The sequence below is a fragment of the Muntiacus reevesi genome, chromosome 3 (assembly GCF_963930625.1).
Source record: "Muntiacus reevesi chromosome 3, mMunRee1.1, whole genome shotgun sequence".
NCBI lineage: Eukaryota > Metazoa > Chordata > Mammalia > Artiodactyla > Cervidae > Muntiacus > Muntiacus reevesi.
Genome location: NC_089251.1, coordinates 42508870 through 42534343, shown reverse-complemented (window position 1 = coordinate 42534343; position 25474 = coordinate 42508870). Strand labels below are relative to the sequence as shown.

At 38.9% G+C, this 25474-nt stretch overlaps 1 protein-coding gene across 3 annotated transcripts in view; it reads left to right on the top strand.

The window, feature by feature from the left end:
• Window positions 1-542: 542 nt before the first annotated feature.
• UGP2 (UDP-glucose pyrophosphorylase 2) overlaps window positions 543-25474 on the top strand; it is a 53627-nt gene continuing 28695 nt past the window's right edge. Inside the window, exons 1-3 of one of the 3 annotated variants that reach the window (XM_065929066.1) lie at window positions 543-605; window positions 19942-20069; window positions 20912-21019. In XM_065929066.1, the coding sequence (XP_065785138.1) occupies window positions 19956-20069; window positions 20912-21019 (222 nt within the window). In that variant the 5' untranslated portion in view covers window positions 543-605; window positions 19942-19955. Of the gene's footprint in view, window positions 738-1328; window positions 1716-19941; window positions 20070-20911; window positions 21020-25474 lie in introns of those variants that run through there. The other 2 variants (XM_065929065.1, XM_065929064.1) reach the window with 2 other exon arrangements.

The window sequence follows — 25474 nt, the reverse complement described above, 5'->3', positions numbered from 1 at the left end:
TGTTTTAAGTACCACACATCCAACTGCTTATTCCCTAACCCTCCCGACACCAGCTTTGTGAGAACAGTTTGTGTTTACTGAGACGGGCCTGGGGTGTCTCAGGGTAGTTGCTTTTGGGGGCGCGGGGGGGGGGGCGCGGCGATCTGGCTCTATCCGCCGGGTACATAACTATCTTCAATCTCTGGTAAGCGGAAACATTTTTAAGCAGCACGAAAATAACCAATCGTGCTTCAGGTTCTCTCTCTTGCTAAAGTATCTGTGGAAGGCTGGGAGTTGTAATGGTGAAACACTCCTCGCTCAGCCACAGAACGCGCGGCTCCCACCCCAGCTTCGGCTCCGCTGGGCCGACTCAGGCCGCAGACGCCCCACCCCCTGCCACCTCCGTGCGTCTCATTGGCCAGGCCCTGAACCCGCCTCGGCTCCTGACTGGAGGCTGCTCCTGTCTGTCTGCGCGGTGGGGACATTTCCGCATTGAAGGGGCTGCTCCAAATGGAGGGGGAGGGGAGGTGCTTAGGAGAAAGTGGGGGCTTTGGATGTCGGAATCCCGCAGCTAGGTGGACGGAGGGGTCAGCAGCTGGGCCGTGACCACTGGCGAGGGGCTCGAGGTGTGCATTTGTAAGGGGAGAGAGGGAGAGAGAAGGGTGCCTCAGAGGTGACATTCTCTCAGTCTGCGAGTCTTCTTCCAGGGGCGCCACAAACGCCCCCAGTTTCCCAGCTGCTAAAGGAAGAGGAGGAAGGTGGGTCTCGGTGGCGGTTTGGGGAGGGGCCGGGGCGGGCTTCCCACCGCTCTAAGGGCGAGTGTGTTGCCCTTTCTGAGGCTTGTAGAGCCCGTTTGCTCAACCTGCACTTTGGCCCCGGAGGCCGAATTTGGGGCTCGGCCAAGAGAAACTAGAATGTGTGAGGGCTGGGGCTGACTCCTGTCCCTCGGATTCGGGGCGGCACACGGGTTCTCTCCTCGCGGGTGGCCCCCCTGGTGTCCGCTGCGGGGGAGGGGCTCTGTAGCTTTCGGCCCCTCCCGGGAAAAAGCCGCGGCAGCTCGCAGCCGGGAGCCTGGCGTCTGGAGGCCCGGCCCGCCTCCAGACGGCACGCCGAATTCTTAGCGCCTCCAAGTCCCGGGATGTTTCTGAGCGGGTAGAAAGGACTGCCTCGCCCCCCTCTGCAGGCGTCCCCCTCCTCCCGATCTCTGCTGGGGCGGGGACCGCTGTTGGCCCGAGTTTCCCCGGGAGCCGTCCTGAGGCCGGAAGGCAGCAAGGGGAGGGGATGTAGGGGTGCGGCCCGCCTGTGCCTGCGGCCGTCCAGCGCCGAGGGCGTGGGGACTCGGGGGCGGTGAAGCCGCTCTAGATCCGCCTCTTTCATTGATGAAATTTAAGTTCGTGTGATTTTACCTTTTCCGGGAGTCTCCAGCTGGCCCTCATTTGTGTCAGGGGTGCAGTGTAGGCTGGAGTTCCAAGCAGACTCAGTCGCACCAAGTTTCTGTCTTTTGAAAGTGGGGAAGGGGGTTAAGTTTTTTTTTTTTTTTTGGAGGCAGTTTTAGTTTTTTGAGTACATACTCTTAAGTGGCCAAACATAGGAAGAGAAGAAAGAATTCGTCATTTGTTAAAGCAGGAGTGGAAGAAAGACCTCTATAGCGTTGACTCCTCTAGACGTTTAAATATATTTATATTTGTAAGCCAGTGTATTTTAATAAATCCCTAAAATGTCGAGATTTGTACAAGGTAAGATAAGCTTTTTCTTATCTCCCGGGTTTCTCTAGCAGTACCGAACTTGGGGACCGGCAGTGGAGAGGTTTGGTGGGTGGTTTGGAAGTGGAAATGTTCATTTGAGATACTATTTGCGAAACCCTTTTCGTTAAATTGACATTTGAGCTGTCTTGAGCTGCTGGGTTGGCGTTTCAGATAACGTATAATTTATACCCTTGTACTCTGCTGCATTAGTTCTGCCTTCCTGAAATCAGGTTAGTAGCACTCTGGCTCCTCGGGATAGTGGCTGTAAATGATGATAAAACAGGATTTTGACTTCTTATTGATCCCTGTTCTCTTTTCGTGGTCGAAGTCGAGGTAACTGGGTGCGGACGGGAAGGGGATCTGAGAGGGTTGAGGAAAGGCAGGTGGGTTTAGCCAGGACGGTTGGGAAAGCTTTAGTGTTCTCAGCTTCTCCGTTTGTGTGTACGTGGTCTGAGTCTCAGATTCATTTATTGCGAAACAGGGAGTAGCTCGTAGAAGCTGGAGGTCATTTCAGCAGAAGAAATGACTTTGCTGCATTGCTGTTTGTTTTTTTTTTTTTCCTCTCCTTTGAAATCTGTAAAGATTATTACGGTTTCTTGGAAATTAGCGAATTGCCCTCTAAATTCTACATGTGTGTTTGAAAAAGGTTTAAAGAATGCCTTTCAACTGAATTAAGCAGTAATGTTATGTGTGTGTGTGTGTGTGTATACGCTTTGAAATTGGTGCTACCTTAAGCCTCTGTCATCAGTTTGTAGCATGGGATTTGCCTTCTCTGTATTTAAGGAAATCTTTTTTTTGAGGACCCAAGAGTGTGAAAGCTTCAGCCATCTTGCTGAAAACACAGCTAGTAAAGTTCACAACCACTTAATGTGGCTCTCAATAAATGCAGATGTACTTTAAAAAAATTGTGTCAGTAATGGCCATCATTTGGCCCTGGGCATAAAAATGTCATAATCTGTTTTACATCACTTTATCAACTCTTGAGTTTTGTATAATAAAATAAGAGACTTTGACTGCCTGCATTATTTTGAAAACAGATGGGATTCTTATCTGCCTTTAGCACTAAGCTCAGAAATGTCACTTGTCATTAAACTTCTAAATTCATATTATGTTTTATATGTGATGAAGGATGCTTCCTTATGTTCAGACTGAGCAAATGTCTTAGTCAAGAATAGAAAGTAGAGGTAACTGTCAGAAGTTTGCTTGTTTTTGTAATGATAACATTTAATTACCAGAAAGCCAGTATTGGAATAATATGCTAGAGAGAAGTAGACAAGTCACTTCTTTTGAAAAACTGAGAATATTATTAAACTCCAGATGTTCCTTGTTGTTATGGTTTAGAGCAGCTTACAGATGGGGTGCTGCACGTTGACTGGTGTCGAGTCTTTTGCTGTTAATGGCTAACTAACTGCTTTCAGGAGATAGTAAGTGGCAATACCTGGGTATGTTGTTATTCCTTTCTCTTGTCATCCACTTTTTCTTTTTTAATAAACTGTTTTATCTTGGGATACCTTTAGATTTGTAAAAAAGTCTCACATACATCAAAACTAAGAAATTATCACCAGTAACGTTACTATTAACTCAACTACAGACTTAGACTTTCCATAATTCAATCCAACACTGCATTTACTTGCCATCCAATTTTGCTCTAAATGTTAGTTTTCATTTTTAAATTTGACAGTTTTGCACAAAAAGATGACACACCTCTCCCCTCTGAAAAAAAATTTAACATGATTTTGCTCCTGTTTATCATTGTTTAAATTTGTACTTCAAGTGTAAATTCTCTGTGTTTTAACTCTGTTGCCGTGATAAGTGATAAACTTTATTGGCACATAAATCTATTGTCTCCACATATCAGTTTTTTTAAGTAAAAGTGTTGGGATTTTTGTTTTTGAATTTTTTGGTAGTAGATGAAATTAATCTTTGCTGTAGTACTTATTGATATTTCTGTGCATTGACACTTAGTTTGTAGCACTTCATAAGGAAAGGAATGGGCAAATATTAGGCCCCTAAGCTGTTTTCATATGTTGTCTCATTTAAGTTTCACAAGAACGCTGAGAGGTAGTAGTATATTTACAGGTGATGAAATTTAAGTATCTTATCCAAAGCTAGTAAGCACTGAAATTCTTATATATATGTGTCTAAACCCTTGTCCATTCCAGTGCCTTTTGTTGCCTCCTAAGTTAAAAACTTATCAGGAACAATGGCTCCTTTCTCCAACTAGACTGTTAGTTCCCTGTGGGCAAAGATAATATTATATCCCTGGGGGAAATACAATGGCTTGAAGTGGTGGATGCTCTGAAAGAACCTGTCGCAGATGACGGATGAGAAACGCAGCACATTTCGGGTACTTTTTTAGTAGTTTAGTCCACATTTGGTTGTAGTTTATTAATAACACCTCTAACATAATTGCTGAGAAAGGTAAAAGGGATGGACCTAGGTTAGAATCCTGTTACTGATAGGCGATCATAGACACATAACTTTTCTGAATCTTCATTTCTATTAGTACTTATATAAACATTGAGTATTAACACTTATGCCACAGGGTTTTTGGGAAGCTGAAATGAGACAAATTATGTGAGTGCATTTTGATGGGCAGTAAACTTTCCTTTCCTTTCTTAAAACGATGATGGCTTTTTGGATAGCATTGCCACCATAAATATAACCACATGTCACCAACAGAAGCAGAACAAGTCACCTATGACAGTTCTTTATTTTCCTATTCCAGTTTTGGTGTTCAGGCCTTCAGCAACTTGCTGATACATATATTTTTTAAGTATGGAGTTGGAGGGGAAAGCTTGAACAATGATGTGAATACATAATTGGTGACAGTTTTTGTTTCAGTCCAGTCAACAACAAAATTTTGAGCTCTTTTAATATGCTATATTGGGATTTCTTTTGTATCCCTTGTGATGGGCACAGATCTGGGTATTATACCTGTGTGTTGTGTGCACGTATGTTTAAATGTCCTGAAATCTGGGGTTGCTACACTTGACTTGAATCTCTTGTCTCAAATCTAGGCTTTGTGCGTTAAAAGAATGCTAAATATCTCCATTCTTAAGCACTTTGACTGTAAGTTATTAGGTAGAAATGTTTAACTAATAAAAATATTGAATGTCAGTAGATAGGAGAATTCTCAGTATATGTAATACTCAGCCAAAAGAAGATTTAACTCATTTTGGGCATCTCTCAAGTCTGTGTTCCTCAGGCACTTAAGATTCCTTCTCATAGGAGGATTGTTTATTGGATCTCTGGCTTAATTCCCTAGTTGGTGTATTCTGCCCTCATGTCACCTTCTGTTTGCCTATAAGATCACATCTCCATTTGCTAGTTTTCTCCATCCCAGGGGTTGTTGCAGGGTCCTCAATTATTCCAAATAAATGTGACTACTATTTGATTGAGTACTAAATAATGCTTCCCTGGTGGCTCAGAGGTTAAAGCGTTTGCCTGCAATGTGGGAGACCTGGGTTCAATCCCTGGATTGGGAAGATCCCCTGGAGAAGGAAATGTCAAGCCACTCCAGTATTCTTGCCTGGAGAATCCCATGGATGGAGGAGCCTGGTGGGCTACAGTCCACGGGATCACAAAGAGTCGGACACGACTGAGCAACTTCACTTCACTACTTGTCGTAGTTGGAGGTGACACCTCCTCCTGTGACCTGCTGGTTCATCAGCAGCTAGGACTTTTGCTAGGTTTGTCAGTGGGTGCCATTTGGAATTTGACTTCCCAAAAGATCTGAGAGCTACGGGGCAATCTCCATACATGATTTGAAACTTATAAATGGTGCTGGGCCTAACCAACTAAGGCTGTGTTATGTACTTAATACTGTAATTTAGAGGAACTTTGAAACATTTCTTTCTTTTTTTTTTAATTAAAAAAATGTTTTTTGGCTGTGCCGCATGCAGGTCATAGTTACCCAAGCAGGGGTCAAACCCATGCTCCTGGAGTGGTAGTGCAGAGCCTTAACCACTGGGCCATCAGGAAAGTCCCTAGAGGAACTTAAAAGAAAAAAAAAACTTAATCTATCTGAATCATATAAAAATGTTCCTTAATATTCTTAAATTGAAGTCCTTCCTTCTATTTCAGGGGAAGCCATTTGAGTGCCTCTGTGTCACTTAAAAAATATTTGAGGCCTGTCAGCTTTTCCATTTGTTGGAATTCTCTTTTCGTGTCTTTAGTTTGGTGATTCTTGTTTGGTCAGTGGCAGCTAGCCAGGGAAGATTAGTTGAACTAATTATAACAGGAGGGGTCTCAGATGAACATCAGGGTGAGAAGCATTCTGGGGCTTGGTTGTAGAGGTCAGGCCTAGGCCTGGTTCTTCTCAAATCCTGAGACCAAATTTAGCCTGTAGCTGATTATTTAGATGACTAGGATGTTTTCAGCCCAGGAAGGTTGTGGCATGGATTTGAGGCAAGACTAGAGGTGGCAAAGCAATGATTAAGGCACACTTCTCATTTTTAAAGATGTAGCTTAGCATTCATTATGTTGCTCGAGAAAGAGGATTTAGTTAAATTCATAGTCACAGTTATATATGAAAAATTAAAAGAAATTCAAAGAGTTGTACTGATGAACACTCTTTGTTTTCTAATGTGGATCTTGGTCAGATCATCTTTGTTCCAGGAAAATGGGTGATTTTGATAACTGGGTCTTTCTTGCAGTAAAATGGATGATTTTCACTTGTAAGAGTCTACCAGGTGGCTCAGTGGTAAAGAATCCACCTGCCAGTTCAGGAGATACAAGTTTGATCCATGGGTCAGGAGGATCCCCTAGAGGGGGAAGTGGCAACCCACTCTAGTATTCTTGCCTTGAAGATCCCATGGGCCGAGGAGCCTGGGGGGCTACAGTCCATAGGGTGGCAAGACTCAGACACAACTGAGCTGAGCACTCATGAAGAAAAGAAACTGAACATTAGAGAAATAAGAAATATTAACTGGTATACTTCTTGGAAGTGCCATTTTCATATTCTGAAGATAAATTGAAAAATAACTTTAAAAGGAAATTGCAATGTTAATTTTGGAATATTGAGGCTTCCCTGGTAGTTCAGTTGGTAAAGAATCCGCCTGCAATGTAGGATACCCCAGTTTGATTTCCTAGGGCTGGAAGATCCCCTGGAGAAGGGATAGGCTTCCCACTCCAGTATTCATGGGCTTCCCTGGTGGCCCAGTTACAGACTGTTAATTTTGTAATATTATGTCACAGTTTTCTCGTAATATACTAATAGTTCACTTTCACAGTTCATACTCACTTCCCATTCTCTCTGAATTTATTTTTCTCCATAGAAAATTCTAGTAACTTGTGAATTGTAATGATTTTGATTAAAAGATACTTATTTGTTTGAGGAACATTAGTTGGCCTTGTAATAAAAATGTTCTAAGTCAAAAATAATATGCTGTAATTTTCCAGCTCCCACCAAGTTGAATTTGGTACTTTTCCTGAAAGTGCAGGTATTAGGAGTTCCCAAAGTTGGATCTCTCCATTTCGGAAAAGTTAGTATAAGCAAGTATTTGAAAGTTTAACTCTGAATTATCTGTAAATATGAATAATTAAGAATTGGCTGTATTAACCTTGTGTAACATGATTCATCCTCATATCCAGAATTTATGCTGGTGGAGAAAATCCCAGTGATATTAGAATAAAATTGTGGGGGAGATCCTCTGAAAATTTGGGATTTAATGAATGTGGAAATGTGATTCACTTTCCACCCTTTTGATTGCTTGGGATCCCTGTAGAAGCTTAGCTTTCTAGACTGTGTCCTTATGTCACAGCCTACAGTTTCATTTCTGAACTATCATGTTTTGAACTTGGTATAATGGTATTTGAATTTTGGACATCTTGGTTTTGGGTAATTTGATGGCTTATCCCAGGCACAGTGACTATTAATTGAAACCATATGTCTTAGATCTCTAAATTTCTACCACCAGGCATGCATCTTTCTATTAATAGCTTACTAAATTCTTTGCAAGTTGGGTTGCTAAACTATTGAAAGAAAATTAAACTTTATGTGTTTTTTGGTTGGGTTTATGTGTGAAAAGGGGGATAATGCTCCATTTGAAATCTGTTTCCCAGTTCTCTCGACTGGTGATGCAGGCATCTCCTTTAGTTTGTTGCACAGTAATTGTCTAGGACTCAAATTCTGCCTCTGCCAACAGTCCCATTGTTTTTCTCTGTGATTGCCGAATGAAATTGACTGTGCCCCCAAAACCATTTTGACAATTAAGGATTGTTTTTGAGAGCCACGGAGAAACTGACTGTTGTCATCTTAGTTACTTATATAAACAGCAAAATGTTTTGTTTTCCAAACCTTACTAGATGCTTGTTAGTTTTTCTGTATAAATCAAGAGAGTTACATGTTTCTCTGTGATTTTTTTAACTTGTATCTTAAAAAAAACAAAACCACTATTTGTTATATTCATGTACATATCATTATGCTCAGTCTACTGTTTAATTGTTAGTCTTCAAATTGTAAAAAATGCTATTCTGGGGGACACTCCGTTTAACAATGGTTCTACTTGCTCTTTGGCCACAAAGGTAATTGAAGTTTGTGTTTCTCTCTGGTTGTTGCCCTGGCAAAGGCTGATGTGATTTTCATTTATGTTATAACCCTACCTAGAATTTTAAAACTTCCAAAGAGTGTAGGAAAACAGAGTAACACAGCTCTGCACTGTGGGTTCATTTGCGGGTTCATTTATGCCAACGGTAAAATGCTTAGTCCTGGTAATAAAATATTTATAGAGTACATAAAAGCTTTCTTCAATTTTTTACTGCCCAGAAAATAAACAATATAGAAGGAAAAGTTGAAGAGCACAAGGGAATGTTTATTCTGATGTGTAGTTTTTCATTTTTCACCTTATGCAGTAACCTCACTTAATAGAGAGATTTGAACTTTTACCAGTTTTCCTTAAGATTTGGTGGCATACAACCTGGAGGTGGCAAGCCACGTTAACAAACGCACTGTGACAGAGAAAGGGAAGAACTTCCTCCAGGAAAGGGAAGCAGGGCACCAGGCAGCGGGGTTGGGATTCCTGCTTGTCACTTCCCCGTGTCCTTTGGCAAATCAGCATCTCTAGGACCCTGTTTCATCTTCAGGGGAATTAGACTCATCCAGTTCAACTATTTCAAATCCTAAAAGACGATGCTGTGAAAGTGCTGCACTCAGTATGTCAGCAAATTTGGAAAACTCAACAGTGGCCACAGGACTGGAAAAGGTGACTTTTCATTCCAATCCCTAAGAAAGGCAATGCCAAAGAATGCTCAAACTACAGCACAATTGTACTCATCTCACACACTAGCAAAGTAATGCTCAAAATTCTCCAAGCCAGGTTTCAGCAATACGTGAACCGTGAACTTCCAGATGTTCAAGCTGGTTTTAGAAAAGGCAGAGGAATCAGAGATCAGATTGCCAACATCCTTTGGATCATCAAAAAAGCAAGAGAGTTCCAGAAAAACATCTATTTCTGCTTTATTGATTATGCCAAAGCCTTTGACTGTGTGAATCACAATAAACTGTGGAAAATTCTGAAGGAGATGGGAATACCAGACCACCTGACCTGCCTCTTGAGAAACCTGTATGCAGGTCAGGAAGCAACAGTTAGAACTGGACATGGAACAACAGACTGATTCCAAATAGGGAAAGGTATACATCAAGGCTGTATACTGTCACCCTGCTTATTTAACTTATATGCAGAGTACATCATGAGAAACGCTGGGCTGGAGGAAGTCCAAGCTGGAATCAAGATTGCTGGGAGAAATATCAATAACCTCAGATATGCAGATGACACCACCCTTATGGCAGAAAGTGAAGGAGGACTAAAGAGCCTCTTGATGAAAGTGAAAGAGGAGAGTGAAAAAGTTGGCTTAAAGCTCAGCATTCAGAAAACTAAGATCATGGCATCCGGTCCCATCACTTCATGGCAAATAGATGGGGAAACGGTGGAAACAGTGGCTGACTTTATTTTGGGGGGCTCCAACATCACTGCAAATGGTGATTACAGCCATGAAATTAAAAGATGCTTACTGCTTGGAAGAAAAGTTATGACCAAGCTAGACAGCATATTAAAAAGCAGAGACATTGCTTTGTCAACAAAGGTCCATCTAGTCAAGGCTATGGTTTTTCCAGTAGTCATGTATGGATGTGAGAGTTGGACTATAAAGAAAGCTGAGCACCAAAGAATTGATGCTTTTGATGGGTGTGGTGTTGAAGAAGACTCTTGAGAGTCCCTTGGACTGCAAGGAGATCCAACCAGTCCATCCTAAAGGAGATCAGTCCTGGGTGTTCATTAGAATGACTGATGCTGAAGCTGAAACTCCAGTACTTTGGCCACCTGATGCAAAGAACTGACTCATTTGAACAGACCCTGATGCTGGGAAAGATTGAGGGCAGGAGGAGAAGGGGACCACAGAGGATGAGTTGGTTGGATGAGATGGTTGAATGGCATCACCGACTCAATGGACATGAGTTTGGGTAAACTCCAGAGTTGGTGATGGACAGGGAGGCCTGGCATGCTGCAGTTCATGGAGTCGCAAAGAGTCGGACACAACTGAGCAACTGAACTGAACTGACCTTAAAGCCTTTCCAAGGTTAAAATTTTTATCTAAATGTACATATATCAAATTATAGGGCAAGCCTATCAAATCATTTTTTAGTCCTTATTGTGGTTTTATACTGTATCCCTTTACTGTTCTCTCAATAAATGGGTGTGAGAGGCCCCTTACCAGCCATAAAAGTTGATGCCAAGTGATGTTATTTAACTAGTTCGCACGTCTCTCCTGAATGTTCTGTTTTCCAGAAATGATATTTTTGGGTTTTTCTTTTGATTTTTAGTTGCTGTGTGGTTTTTTGTTTTTGTTTTTTTGTTGTTAGTTTTAAGAGCTACTGTATTGTATGAGAGCAAGGTTAAACGTAATTATTAATGAGAAATCTGGTTTATGTATAAATTCTAACAGTTAAAAAAATTTTAAGCAAGCAATGCATGATTAATAAAAATCTTGATAATCAAGTAGCTCTGCATATCTGGTGCTAGAACAGTTCTCAAAAGCCTGGTTGGTACCTTTTAATTTTTGTTAAAACTCATTTATAGCATTCATATGGCTTTCACCTGTGCGAGTATTAGGATATACATGGCTGAGTCATTTAAAAATCTTTGCAAATGTAAACAGTCATAGTTTATAGTACAAAATAATCAATACTAAAAGATTAAAATCTAAAATATAATACTTTTAATACTAAAAGATCACATAAAATTGTATAAAACCAATTAACTGATTTTTCTTTATGATTGAATGACATGGACTTTATTTTTCCATATTTTTCCTGAATTAAGCTAAATTAAAATATATACGTTAGCCACTTTTGTTTAATCTCTAAAGTTAGTGAAAACATTACAGTGACATTTATACACAATAATAAAGATTGAAAAACATTTAACGATCATTTTGTCTAGGCCCACAAGTTTGAAATTTCTTTGACCACATCCCTGAAACTGCCTGATAAATCAGCCTCTACTTGAGAAACCTTAGGGACTTCAAGTATTCAAGACATTGGCCATACTTTTCTTAGCCCTTCTTCTCCATGACCAGAAATCATGGCTCTTGAACACTATCTCTTTGACCTTACCAGGTACTACCTCCGCTGGACTGGACCTTAACATCTTTATACCCAGACATAACTGTATCATAATAGACTCTTACTCATTGATTTAATAAGCATTACTTGAGAATCTGCTATGTTTCTAGCTCTGTTTTGAGAATACATTGGGATTACAGAGGTGAACAAAATACATATGATATATTCTTGGATGTTACTGGGTAAGATACACATTGAATAAATCTAGAAAATATGATATCATAAAGGGGAGGTTCAAGGATCTACCACGTGAAAACGTTATGGGCAACTGTGCTTAGTTTAGAAAGATTTCTAGGAAGAGGTTACATTTAAACTAAACTCTGACAAGTGACATATTATTGGCTGTTCAAACCACAACAATGCTACAGACATACATCTCAGCAAAGAATTAGTTTTGGGGGTTTTTGATACATGTCTGATACAGTACAGATTAAAACCTCCACGTAGCAGAGTTGGGGTAGAAAGGGAGACCTTTTTGAATGTTCAGAAGGCTACTTACTACCTAGAACTCTAGGAGTTCCACCCCCGACAATAGCAGACGCAGTTCAGGTCACACAGAGTTTCAGCTTTGAGGGGCTGAGAGATCAGAGAGGTTTCTCAGTTGTTGGGATGATTCTTACGATTTTGGATTTCACAAGTGGGCCCTTAATTTCTTTTTTTTCCTCCTCATTCCTGCCCACCCTTCTCTAAAAGTGTTGAATGACACTTGAGATAAGTGTTTTGGAACAGTCTTACAATAGTTAGGATGGTTTTAATTTTATACAGCAGAAAAATACCAACTCAGTTGGCTTAAAAAAAAAAATGAGAGACTTGAAGTGGGATGTTCCGGAGTTGTTTAATTCTGTACAAAAACAGCATCAGTCTTTCCTTTCTTCTGTCCTTTTAAGTATGTTTGCCTCATTCTTGGGTCAGCTTTCTTCAGAGTCACTAAATATCAGAAGAAACCCAGGGTGAGGGGTTGACACATACTCATTTTTCTAAGGTTTCTGTTCTTTCAACGAAGAATGCCTTTATCCAAAGTCCTTTGGCAAACTATATCTTTGAGGCTCACTGGCCAGAATCACTTTATGTTTTACATATAAACCAGTCCTTGGGAAGGCTTTCAACCAGTCTGGGCCTAGTGCCACCTTTGAAGGTCTTGAAACAGAGAGTAGATGACCAGAATAGCATTGGGGTAGGAAGACCATTGACATGCATGGCTGCTACAAACATGTTCAGATAATTGGAGTATAATCTGTATCAGAGCTACTCAAGGCAATAGTAGCAGCATTCAGTTATTAGAAATGCAAATTCTCCTCACACTAGACCCAGAATCAGAATCTCTGGAAACTTGCCCAGAAATCTATGTTTTAACAAGCCCTCCAGGTGATCTGTATGCATATTAAGGTTTTAGAAATACTATTGAAACAGGAACTTGGAACCTTTAGACTTTCTTCTTGAGCACTTTTCATTAGCTTTGGCTACTCAAAAAAAGTACTTCAGCTTGGCTTTTTAAGATGTGCCTGGCTCGGGAATTTGTATTTCTTTTCCATCAAGTGAAAATCCCACCAAATGGAGAAGAGAAGTGATATAATTAGAGTTGCAGTTTTAGGGGAACAAATCCATTCTGCCTGGTGTCACCAGATTAGAGTGACAGATGGATTGACTAGTTATAAGACTATTGTCATCATGATCAGGAGAGAGAAATTAAGGTCACAGCAGTAGGAATTAAAAGCAGTAAATGGAATGGTAGTGATTCAGTTAAGTTTGGTATTGGATTTGGATGTAATGTGAAGAAAAAGGAAGGACGAGCCAAGTGTGACTGAGGTTTCTAGGTCACCTACCAGTGACTAACAGAATGTCAATGCTATGGAGGGCCGGGGCAGGGAGATGAATTTAGTTTAGATGATGAGTTTGGTTCTGGACATGTTGAGTTTGAGGTACCCAACGGGGTATCCAGGTGCAAAAGGTCTAGAAGGTGGTAGGGAATGTTAACCTGGAGCTCAGGAAAAAAGATCAGGAGAGGCATGTATTTGGGAGTTATCAGTAAGGGAACAAATGAGGGGGGAAATAGTCTGGGAACAGAATCTTTAGAAACCCAGAGAGTAGGAGAAGAAAGAAGGAGCCAGTTACGAAAATTGAGGCATGGTTATAATAAGAGATAGGAGATGATGTAGTATAATACTGGGTAGCTGAATCCACAAAAGAAGAGTTTTTTTTTTAGGAGGAATATTCACAGACAGCGGCATTTAAAGGACTGCAATAAGAGCCCAGGAGAGGCTGGTTAGCTTTAATAGGTCATAAATCTAGTCAGCATATATCCTCAGCTTTGTGCATGCGTGCTAAGTCGCTTCAGTCGTGTCCGACTTTGTATGATCCCATGGACTGTAGCCTGCCACGGTCCTCTGTCCATGGGATTTTCCAGGCAAGAATACTGGAGTGGGTTACCATGCCCTCCTCCAGGGGATCTTCCCAACCCAGAGATCAAACCCGTATCTCTTGTGTCTAAACTGTATTGACAAGTGGGCTCTTTAATACTAGCTCCACGTAGGAAGCCCATCCTCAGCTTTATTCATGCTTATTTCTGGTTGCCATTCTTAGAGTTTTATGCTTATTTGGATCCCAGGTCATTTCCTGGTTTAAGTGAGCGCGCTAGTTCTATGACTTTGGGTACCTCTCCTTTTGCTTTTCAAGGAAGGTTAGGACTAATTAGATCTGAGTGATAGGAGGTGGCCTGGGAGGGAGAGCTCCTCATCTTCCTTGCGCTTGGTGTTCTCAGGCCTGCTCCCTGTGAAGCTAGCTTTCTGCTTTGAAATGTGAAGTTGTTTTGTCTATGTCAGTATCAGAATGTCAGCGGAATGGTATTATGTATACTTCTTAGTTGCTGAAATGGATAAAATGAAATAACAGAATTAAGAAACAAAAAGAATCATTTGTTTGTTTGAATATTTCATACTTATCAGTTCTGTTGCTTTCCTCCCCTTTTCCTCCCTTTCCCGCTTTTTTGGCGCCACTTGGATAGGGGAAAGTCCATGATGTTGAAACCTTAGTACTCATGAACAGAGAAAAGTTAGGAAATTGAGATAGCAGAAAGGCTTCTAAAAAGCTACTGCCTGTTCTGTCCTCAGTTGGCTAAATTGTCATTAAGTCAACTAAGACAATACTTGTAAACCCAGTTTGATGTGAGCTTCCTGTAGTAAGACATTCTGATAGAAATGCTTTTGAAGGAGAATGTTACTTAGGGATTTTGTGCCAAAGATTAGAGAGAGCCAGACTGGTTGGAAGAAATGAGCAGAATATTTCTATCTCACTATAGTGGAATTGGACTCAAAATAAACTGACTTTCTTTTCAGCTAGTCTGCTCTGTGACCTTGGTAGGTCAGTTAACTTTTCAACCTCAGTTTCCTCGTTTGTAAAATGTTGAGGGTAGATTAAATGCTCTCTCTCATCTCTAAAAATGTCTTGATTTTGTGAGTGAGGTAATGAAGTGTTTTGTCCCTAAAATGCTCTCTATCTAAAGTGGAGGGGGATCAATTCTCTATTGTTAGGAAGTGAGGAGGGACAAAACATCGTAGGAGGTTCTAGTTTGTATTAGTCAGTGGACTCTTTAATTGACCTCCCATTAGAAACACAGCTGCCATTGCCAGAAGTGTAACTTGAGAATGTTAGGTCCAAGAAAGCTTCTAAGTTTTATACTTCTTTTCCTACCAGGAACTCCAAATCTTTCTTAAAGGATTCAGCAATGGATGAAAGAGGTCACTGCAAAGGGAAATGGGTTCTAGTGCTGTGCTTCTTAGTCTGTGCCAGGTGCTTAAGAATAGACATTCTTCTTGATTAAACACACTTCCTTATTCTTGAAAATTCTTTATTCATTGAAAGCCCTTTCTTAAATCACTTAAAATCAGAGCTTTGTAGTAGCACCTCACACAGGAGAAAGGGAAGGAAACAGCAGTGGAAAGAGGTGGAAGAGGTAATGAGCTTGTTGGTTCTTCTATTATAAAAGCTGTTCAGATTTGTATAGGGGTAGAAGGAATGCAGATTGTTCTTTATTTGCTTTTGGTGCCATATCGAATGAACAGGAGGAATAAGGTTTGGATTATTTGTCACAACTCAAGTTTGAGTCTTGTGTTTGGGTTTCTTTGAATCTGTTCCTGAAGGTTGGACCTACTGCAGCTGGCAAAGATCACATGTAGTATTTTTTTTTAAGTATTTATTTATTATTAAATGTGAGGCTTTCCAGTCTTTCTTTGCTAGGCTTGGAAGGGAGGATAGTAACACAGGTTCTGTGCGTTTTTGACCTTAGATCACATACATTGATAGGCTATTGTTCGGCAGGATGAGTCTCTAAAGTTTGGTGTGGTGTTCTGGTCTTTTTTTTTTTTTTCTGTTTTCTGGGCTTTTCTCATGTCTCAAACAGCGCTAGACTTTGTAGTTAAATTTAATTTTATGTCACTTTTGGCATTTGCCCAAAATATAAAGTAAGTTAAATGTTTCCATCATTATTTGGAAGAATGTGACTATGCAAGCTGGCCTTCAGGATCTAACTTCAACAGAGCAGAGTCTTGTAGATGTTTTTGAGTCTAACAAAAAACTTTAAAAATTGTTTTATAGTAACTTCTTGATCTGTTTTAATCAGTCTGTGACATAGAATCAAATGATATATGTTCTTTAGAGGTTTTATATTTAGTGAATTTTTCTTCCAAGTCACTTTTTATTTAATATGGGAGTTAATGGGGTACTTAACCTGTGACAAATTTTAAATTACAGCTAAGTTAGCCAGAGGATAACATGTGTGGTTGATGTCACATTAACTCTAGTTTAAAATGCTCTGTAGGGGTTTTTAGTTACCTGTCACAGTGACAGTAGTGCTGAACTCGGAAGTGCATTGGGCTTTGATCTCTTGAATACTTTGGACGCATTAGAAGACTCTTTTTTGATTGTTACAAATTGTAGTGCCTGAAAACATTCTTAAGATGATTGTCTTAGGAGGGAAAAAAGGTGCTCCAAAGACAGAACAGGAAAAATTCTTTTAACAGAGAATAATTATGGTAGAAATGTCTGCTTCTTTAGAAATGCTGCACTTTTTGTATTTTCCATCATTGGTTCAGTCTATAAGTTCAGAGGTCTTTGTGTATGCATTTTAAAATTGGTAAATTACTTCATCTTTCAAGTTTTAATTCATTTTTAATTTTACTTTGTACAACATGTAGATGGTTACCTGTTCTCTGCATTTGTAAGACATTATAGATCTGTATAGATCTGTATAGACTATCAATTTGTTAATTCTATAAGTAATTTTTATAATTATGTGACTTTATCCTATCCTTAAAACACTTAAACTCTTTATGTGCAAAAAAGTTGTACCAGTGCTTATTCATTATTATCATTTTTTATAGATTATAATCAAATTGCAAATTGCTAGTTGAAACATATCTTTGTTTATAGAACATAACCATGTGTGTTTCTTATGATGTTTCTTAGCTCACCTGTCAGTTATTTATGAACCACAGTTTGAGTCATTTTGGTAGTTTTACTGGAGTCCATAAACTTAGCCTTTAGAAAGAGCACAGTTAGAATATACTATTTTAGGATTGGATTGTTTGCTTTCATCAAATTCTTTTTTTTTTTTTTTTTTAAGATTCTAACATGGTAGAAATTGTGTATAAACTTTTTTTGGAAGAGCTATGATAAATATCTCATTTGTTAACATTTTTCAGTATTTGGGAGAAGCTGTCTGCATTAAATCACCTCAGGAGTTAAATATTTACTAATTGTTAATGGTAATTTAATTTCTGCTCTCAAAACTATCTTTAAAATATTGTTTATCTTGCCTTTAATTTTGTCTATGTTTTTCCTTCTGCTCAGATAACAAATTAAGGAATTTATGGCTTGTGGGAGTGTTTTTAGCTATTATTGATACATGATTTTTCTAAATTAACCAACATTTGTAGAACTGACTAGCTATCAATGAAATGTGGCTTCAAAACACATTTATAAGATTGAGTTAGGTGTTGAAGATGGGGGACGTGAACAATAATCTCTTCCTTATTTTATAAGAAGTAGGCAGAATTTCTGTCTAGATAATGAAGTTTGTAAAACAGCCTGTGTTAGTATCTTTCTCCCAAGGTACTTGGGTCTGGGTTGTTTCCTTTTTCTGTATTTTTCTATTTTTGTTTGTTTTTACCTAATAGATATTTCTGTCACCTTTAGTGAGATCCATCTGTTACAGAGGTGCCTGGCTACACCAAAAGTCCTGATAGTCTTGTCCGACATAGATAAACATAGAAGTTTAATTAGGAGCTAGAAACAGGGAGGCGGCCCTGTGCCCTTCTTTTAAAATGAAAATTTTTATGCCAGGCAAGTGGAGGTACTTTGGAATTGCCAGTATTTCTCAAGAGTTCTTCTTTAGGGAAGAATATAAACTGAAGTGACCCCCCTTCTGAAATGGAAAGGAATCCTTAAATTATCATCTGGCCTGGAGGAAGGAGTCTTTTGTTTCAGTTGCCAAACCCTTCAGCTCTCTTATGAGGCAGCAGTTCCATAAAGACATATTCCACAAAATATGCCCTTATTAATGTTACCAGTGGAAAATTTCATGCAAAGATGGACTCAATGAAGGACAGAAATGGTATGGACCTAACAGAAGCAGAAGATATTAAGAAGAGGTGGCAAGAATACACAGAAGAACTGTACAAAAAAGATCTTCAGGACCCAGATAATCACAATGGTGTGATCACTCACCTAGAACCAGACATCCATGGAATGTGAAGTCAAGTGGGCCTTAAGGAAGCATCACTATAAACAAAGCTAGTGAGGTGATGGAATTCCAGTTGAGCTATTTCAAATCCTAAATAAAAGATGATGCTGTGAAAGTGCTGCACTCAATATGTCAGCAAATTTGGAAAACTCAGCAGTGGCCACAGGACTGAAAAAGGTCCGTTTTCATTCCAAGCACTAAGAAAGGCAATGCCAAAGAATGCTCAAACTAGCACACAATTGCACTCACCTCACACACTAGTAAAATAATGCTCAAAATTCTCCAAGCCAGGCTTCAGCAATACGTGAACTGTGAACTTCCAGATGTTCAGGCTGGATTTAGAAAAGACAGAGGACCCAAAGATCAAATTGCCAACATCCTTTGGATCATCGAAAAAGCGAGAGAGTTCCAAAAAACATCTATTTCTGGTTTACTGACGATGTCAAATCCTTTGACTGTGTGGATCACAATAAACTGTGGAAAATTCTGAAAAAGATGGGAATGCCAGGCCACCTGACCTGCCTCTTGAGAAATCTGTATGCAGGTCAGGAAACAACAGTTAGAACTGGACATGAAACAACAGACTGGTTCCAAGTTGGGAAAGGAATACATCAAGGCTGTATATTATCACCATGCTTATTTAACTTATATGCAGAGTACATCATGAGAAATGCTGGGCTGGAAGAAACACAAGCTGGAATCCAGATTGCTGGGAGAAATATCAGTAACTTCAGATATGCAGATGACACCACCCTTATGGCAGAAAGTGGAGGAGAACTAAAGAGCCTCTTGATGAGAGTGAAAAAATTGGCTTAAAGCTCAACATTCAGAAAACTAAGATCATGTCATCCAGTCCCATCACTTCATGGCAAATAGATAGGGAAACAGTGGGCAGACTTCATTTTGGGGGGCTCCAAAATCACTGCAAATGGTGACTGCAGTTTTGAAATTAAAAGATGCTTACTCCTTGAAAGGAAAGTTATGTCCAACCTAGACAGCATATTAAAAAACAGAGACATTACTTTGTCAACAAAGATCCATCTAGTCAGGCTATGGTTTTTCCAGTGGTCATGTATGGACATGAGAGTTGGACTATAAAGAAAGCTGAGCGCTGAAGAATTGATGCTTTTTAACTATGGTGTTGGAGAAGAGTCTTGAGAGTTCCTTGGACTGCAAAGAGATCCAACCAGTCCATCCTAAAGGAGATCAGTCCTGAGTGTTCATTGGAAGGACTGATGTTGAAGCTGAAACTCCAATTCTTTGGCCACCTCATGCGAAGAGCTGACTCATTTGAGAAGACCCTGATGCTGGGAAAGATTAAAGGCGGGAGAAGAAGGGGACGACAGAGGATGAGATGGTTGGATGGCATCACCGACTCAATGGACATGAGTTTTGAGTAAACTCTGGGAGTTGGTGATGGACAGGGAGGCCTGGTGTGCTGAAGTCCATGGGGTCACAAAGAGTCGGACAAGACTGAGTGACTGAACTGAACTGAATGTTATTCTGAACATTCTCATTTGTCTCCAGCTTTGATGGCTAGGACAGAAACATTAATAGAGATGGGACAATTTAATATATGCTCAAATGAAGATTATTCCTTTTACTTCCACCTGCTTCATCTTTTAGTATTTTAGATACATTCAAAAAGCATATAGATATACTGGATAGTCAAATTTGAGCCAGTATGATTATCAAGTCATAAGTAGTTGACAATGCTAAAATCCTCCTGGAGGTTGATGGGACCAGAGAATCGAGCCCTTTGCATTTAACTGGCACAACAGAAATAAGTTGCTTGTGGTTTACCAGCTTTTTGAATGGCTGTCAGTTCTGAGTTTGTGGTTTTTGCATTTTTGTTTTAGATCTCAGCAAGGCAATGTCTCAGGATGGTGCTTCTCAGTTCCAAGAAGTCATTCGACAAGAACTAGAATTATCTGTGAAGAAGGAATTAGAGAAGATACTCACCACAGCACCATCACATGAATTTGAAGTAAGGACCCTACGCTATGTTTTTGCTTTCATACATCTACATGCTGAGTTGTTATTGCTACCACTGATCATCTAGCCTGAAATAATTACAAAATGTAATGATATATTTTAATAATTAAGATTGCTTAATAATTAAGGATTTTCAGTATTTGCTCAGTATAAAACCCTTCTTTTTAATATTTTAAATTCCGGTAAGTTTCTAAAGTTAAAAGAATTATAACAAAGTTACAATTTATTTTTCTGTGTTTTGATATCATTGGGTGGAAAAAATGGATAAGTGTTCAGTTAAAATTCTGAGAAGTTCATTTATCAACCTTATATCCTGGATGCCTTTTCCAAAGAGCCTGTTCTAACAGAACTGGGCTACTCTGACAGCTATGATAGAGGTTTCCCAGAAAAGGCAAATGTTTACTTTTCTACTTATAAATCAACAGATTATCCTTTTCATTTTCAAATTTAAATTTGTACTTAGTGTTTTGAGATTAGCTGTTTTTTGTTCTTTCTTGTTCTTTTGGTGAAGATTAATTTGCACTTAAAGAAAGTAGAGAACTATATTGGTGAGTAAATGTAGAGAACCAATCGGAATTCCAGTAGACCAAATGGTATTCAGATTACATGATCCTGGTGGGCGATGGGGAGATTGCTTATATTCCTTTAAGTATGGTTTCTATTAGCTTTCTTCCTCTTTAGTTTTAAATTGGAGTGTAAAAAAGGCTCTGCTGTACTCCATGTTTTAAAGCTGTAAGAATTTCTCTGAAAGATATTTTAAATGTGCAGTATATGTCTATCTTCATTAAATACCAGGCATTCTGTTAGCTCTAACAATGACTTCTGTTCTCATAGCACACTAAAAAAGACCTTGATGGATTTCGGAAGCTATTTCACAGATTTTTGCAAGAAAAGGGACCTTCTGTGGATTGGGGAAAAATTCAGAGACCTCCGGAAGATTCGGTAAGTTTTAGATAAAATGTAGGAAAATGTAAGGTAATTTAGAACACTGATGTCACTTTTGGGGGTGGGGTACTATAAGGTACCTTTGAGAACCACCACTTCAGACTTTGAAACTACAGAGATAGCCTTCTGCCACTTTCCATTGTTAGACTCATCCAGCCTGTCCTGCAGAGCCCTTATGAAAATCTAATCTCCCTATAACACTACGTCATAACTTAACATCATTTAGTATGAGGCAGTTCTTTTGTTCAGACACACGATAAGAGCTTCATTATGTTCTCTTCCTTCTTTCTCCAACCCATCTAATTTCTCATTGTCCTTAGGGTCATGTACAGACATGAAGTCAGCTACTCAGAGCTCTTCCCATGCTTTCAATCCATATTTCTAACTGTATTTCCCTTGCCTGCTTTTCTTGAATCAGCCTAACATTCCCTTCACACACATAGGATTTCCCTGCTTGTAGTCTTTTGTGTATGTTGTTTCCTCGGAACACTATGGGCTCTTCACCTGTTAGTCCTACTCATTCTTTGAGGCTCAGTCTAAATGCCTCCTCTTCTGTCATCAGCCCCCTTGAAGAAAGCTGCTCTGAAGAGCGGTAGTACAATAGTCTCAGAGGTTCTAATCCTAGCTCTACAGCTTTGAGCTTTATATAAAATGAGAATGATACCAAGTGCTTTCTGTACTTTATAGGGTTGTTATGAGTATTCAGAAACGTATGGAAACATGTTAAACCATGAAACATTTTGCTGAGTTTGTAGTTATTTCTGTCATACTGTGGTACTTAGCTGGCCTAATCAGTAGTAGAGGTTTTATGTGTGTGTTGTCTTCCTACTAGTCTTTGAGGCCAAGAGACCATGTATCCTGAGGTGAATGATTGATCTAAACAAAGAGATTATTTCAGGGACAGATTAGGTTAGCACATTGACTTTCCTTTCCAGCAATTTTGACCACTGCTGCTTGTGGCACTTTTCACTAAATGTAGAAAAGACTTGATGGAGTGCAATAATTGTATGTAGATAGTTTATCTGTTATGTAATAAGAGATAATCTAATATTGGTTTAAAAACAGGTTTGTTTTGAGCAGGAGTTTGGTAAACTACTGTCTGAAGGCTATACCACTGCTTGTGTTGGTAAAGCTTTTTTGGAATATAACTGCATATGTTCATTTGTGTAGCGTGTCCCAGCTGGCATAGTGGTAAAGAATCTGGCTGCCAGTGCAAGAGACTCGGGTTTGATTCCTGGGTCGAGAAGATCGCCAGGAGAAGGAAATGGCAACCCACTTCAGTATTCTTGCCTAGAAAATTCCGTGGGCAGAGGAGCCTGGATGGCTACAGTTCATGGGGTTGCAAGAGTCAGACACGACTAAGCATGCACACATTTTCTTATATACCATATCTGGTGGATTAAGCTAATGGAGTTTTTCATATTTTTTCAAATGAGAAAATCTTAAATATAATTTACTGGTAAAGAGTACCTCTTTAATGTCTTTTAGTTATTAAACTTTAAAAATTATGAATTACATGCTCATGGTAAAAAAAAAAAAAACAACTCCCACCTAAGAGTTCACCTTGAGGAGTCTCTCATTTTTGATGTTAAAGTTATAATTTCTCTTGTCTGTAGTGCTTGTCAATTACAGCATGTTTTTTTTTTAGGGTCTTATATTTTAGTCTTTGATTTTCTTTGCTCTGGTAATATATTGTGATTTATTTTTTTGCTTTTAAGTCATAGAATTTATCATATTTTCTCTTGAAAAAATTAGAACAATCTTCTGGATAGGTTATATAATTTTAAAAAGGATCTAGTTGTAAATTCAGTCAGATTAAAAAAGAGAATGTTTGGGGGCAGGCCCAAAATTACAATAAAAAATTTAGACATTATGTATTTTTCCACTTTAAATACTTAATATTTTTGCTTGAAATTTATTCCTCATTGATATAGCCTCACTTTTCTGATTAATGACATACCTGGGGATAAAAATGTGGTTTTATTCTTAATTCTTGCTGACTTGGGATTTTTTTTTTCTCCTTAGACAAACTTAACCTTTTGATGATAGAGTCTACCTTGAAGGAAGACCCCAAAATTTGTTACTTTCAGTATATTTTATGATTCAAGATTCTACTTTGCCAGTAGAGAAAGCTGCCTTTGTGTATTTTGAGAGATTATGATATATAGTAGGATTTCTTGGAGTGGGGATTGGAGGGTGGGGAAGGAAGCAAGTAGAGGAATCAGAACCACCTAGGGCCTTTTCCAGTTCAGCACCACTATTCCAAACACCACACCATCAATAGATCCTTTCAGGAGGCTATGCCCCTGCAGTGAACCATGGTTAGTGATAGAAATACTAAGTTGATATAGAGAAAAAAAGAATAGAAAATAGAATTCTGGGTATAATATGATTTTATGAAGTCTTTTCTCTTCTTGTTTATAAAAATGTAAATCTCCATTAAAAATATGTCTTTATTTATAAAGCCTAGATTTTTAAAAAGAAATGCTTATAATCCCATATGCCTGTAATGTTTACAGTTTTGAAATGCAGAGGGAAAAAACAAGTTTGCTCTTTTAACTATGTCATGAGTTTCTTGAGGGCACAAGTGTGTCTTGCATACTCTATGTTAACTACCAGCTCTTGCAAGTAGTTCTGAGAATAGAAATTGTAGGTTAATATTCATTCACTTTGCTTCCCCTATGCTCCTCCAGCTCCTTCCCTTTTCCCCTCCCCCTGCCAGCTTTTTTTCTCTGCTCATAGAGTTTATATAGAGATCAATTTTCCTTTCAAAATAACATTATATAGTATACACAGGTTTTTATTTTTTTAATGAAGGTAATACTTTACACTCTTAACTGAAAAGAAATTATTGTGGGAGAATAGCCATTTAGAGTGATGTTTCTCATGTCATGCTTGCAACAAAGGTATGCACAAAAACATTATTACAACAGAGGATCTATATTTTTTAGTAGAGTTGGCCACCTTGTTTTGTAAATAAAGTTTTATCAGAACACAACCACACTTACTCTTTACATATTGTCTGTGGCTGTTACAATGCTGTAATACTTCAGTGGCAGAATTAAATACTTGTAATCAAGACCATACAGCTTACAAAACCCAAAATATTTCCTTTCTGATTCTTCATGGAAAAAGTTTGTTGACCCTATTTTAGTATATTTATTTTTAGAAGGTCTTCAGTAGTTTTCCTTAGCCCTTTGGTCCCAGAAAGCTGACCTCAAATGCCTTTCTCCCATCCAAGTACTAACCAGACCCAGCCCAGCTTGTCTTCCACGATCAGACGAGATCCAGCACACTCGGGTGTAGACTCCACTGCCTTTCTCGTTCAGACAGTAGCATTGTAGAGAAGACTGCTTTTGTCATAAATGGGAGGTTGGAGATTATACCTATAGAGAGACATTGACATTTTGTGTTGTCAGCTTTTACGTACTCACTCCTGCTTACTTGGTTGAATACTGCATTTTAGCTCTGTCAGTGAGTATATGTGTGTGTGTGTATATATATATATATATATATATATATATATATAGAGAGAGAGAGAGAGAGAGAGAGAGAGAGAGAGAAGTATAATTGACATACAACATTTTAGTACTTTCAGATATACAGCATAGTGATTTAATTTAGGATTTATATGCATCACTAAATGATTACCAGTATAAGTCTAGTTACCATCTGTCACCATACAGAGTTAATACAATGTTTTTGACTGTATTCTCCATGTTTTTCTTTGCATCCCCATGACTTATTTATTTTATACCTGAAAGTTTGTACTTCTGGATCCCTGTCACCCATTTCACTCCCTCCTCCCCTTTGGCAACCACTAATCTGTTCTCTGACATACATGTTTTTTTGAAAAGACTATTGAGTCCATATTTTATTGACTTATGCTAAGAGGAAGAATGCAATTTATGGAATTATGCCATGGATAATGCTCTGCTCCCATTTTGTGAGTGTTAACTAAATGAATGTAGTAATCAAGGTTATCTTGATACTTAGCTGCTTAAGGAAAGGAAAATTTTTTAAAAAGCATGTGAAGGGTAATGTTTAGACTAGCAAGGAGGGACCATCACCACGCACAGTGCTCTCTAGAGAGTCTTCAAGAGGATCTTGTTCATGGCCAAACTTAATGTTTAAGCTTACATGTTGAGGATGGAGAGGGATGGGAAATAGAAAAAAGAGACGGGAAGACATGGAGCCTACTCCAGGAGGTTTGGGGCCTGACAGGTTCTTTGGAATCACAATTTAAAACCTGTTACACTTGGCTGGCCATGACCTCTGATGGTAATAGAGTACATTGTCATTTATGTGAAAAATACTCTCTAAAGGCTTTTTCATTTAGATAGGAACACAGAATCCCCCTGGTTGATTTATGATTGTCATTGTTCTTGTTTTAAAGCCCTCAAAAGGGTGAGAGTGTACTTGTGTATGGGGAGAAGTTATATAGGGTCAACT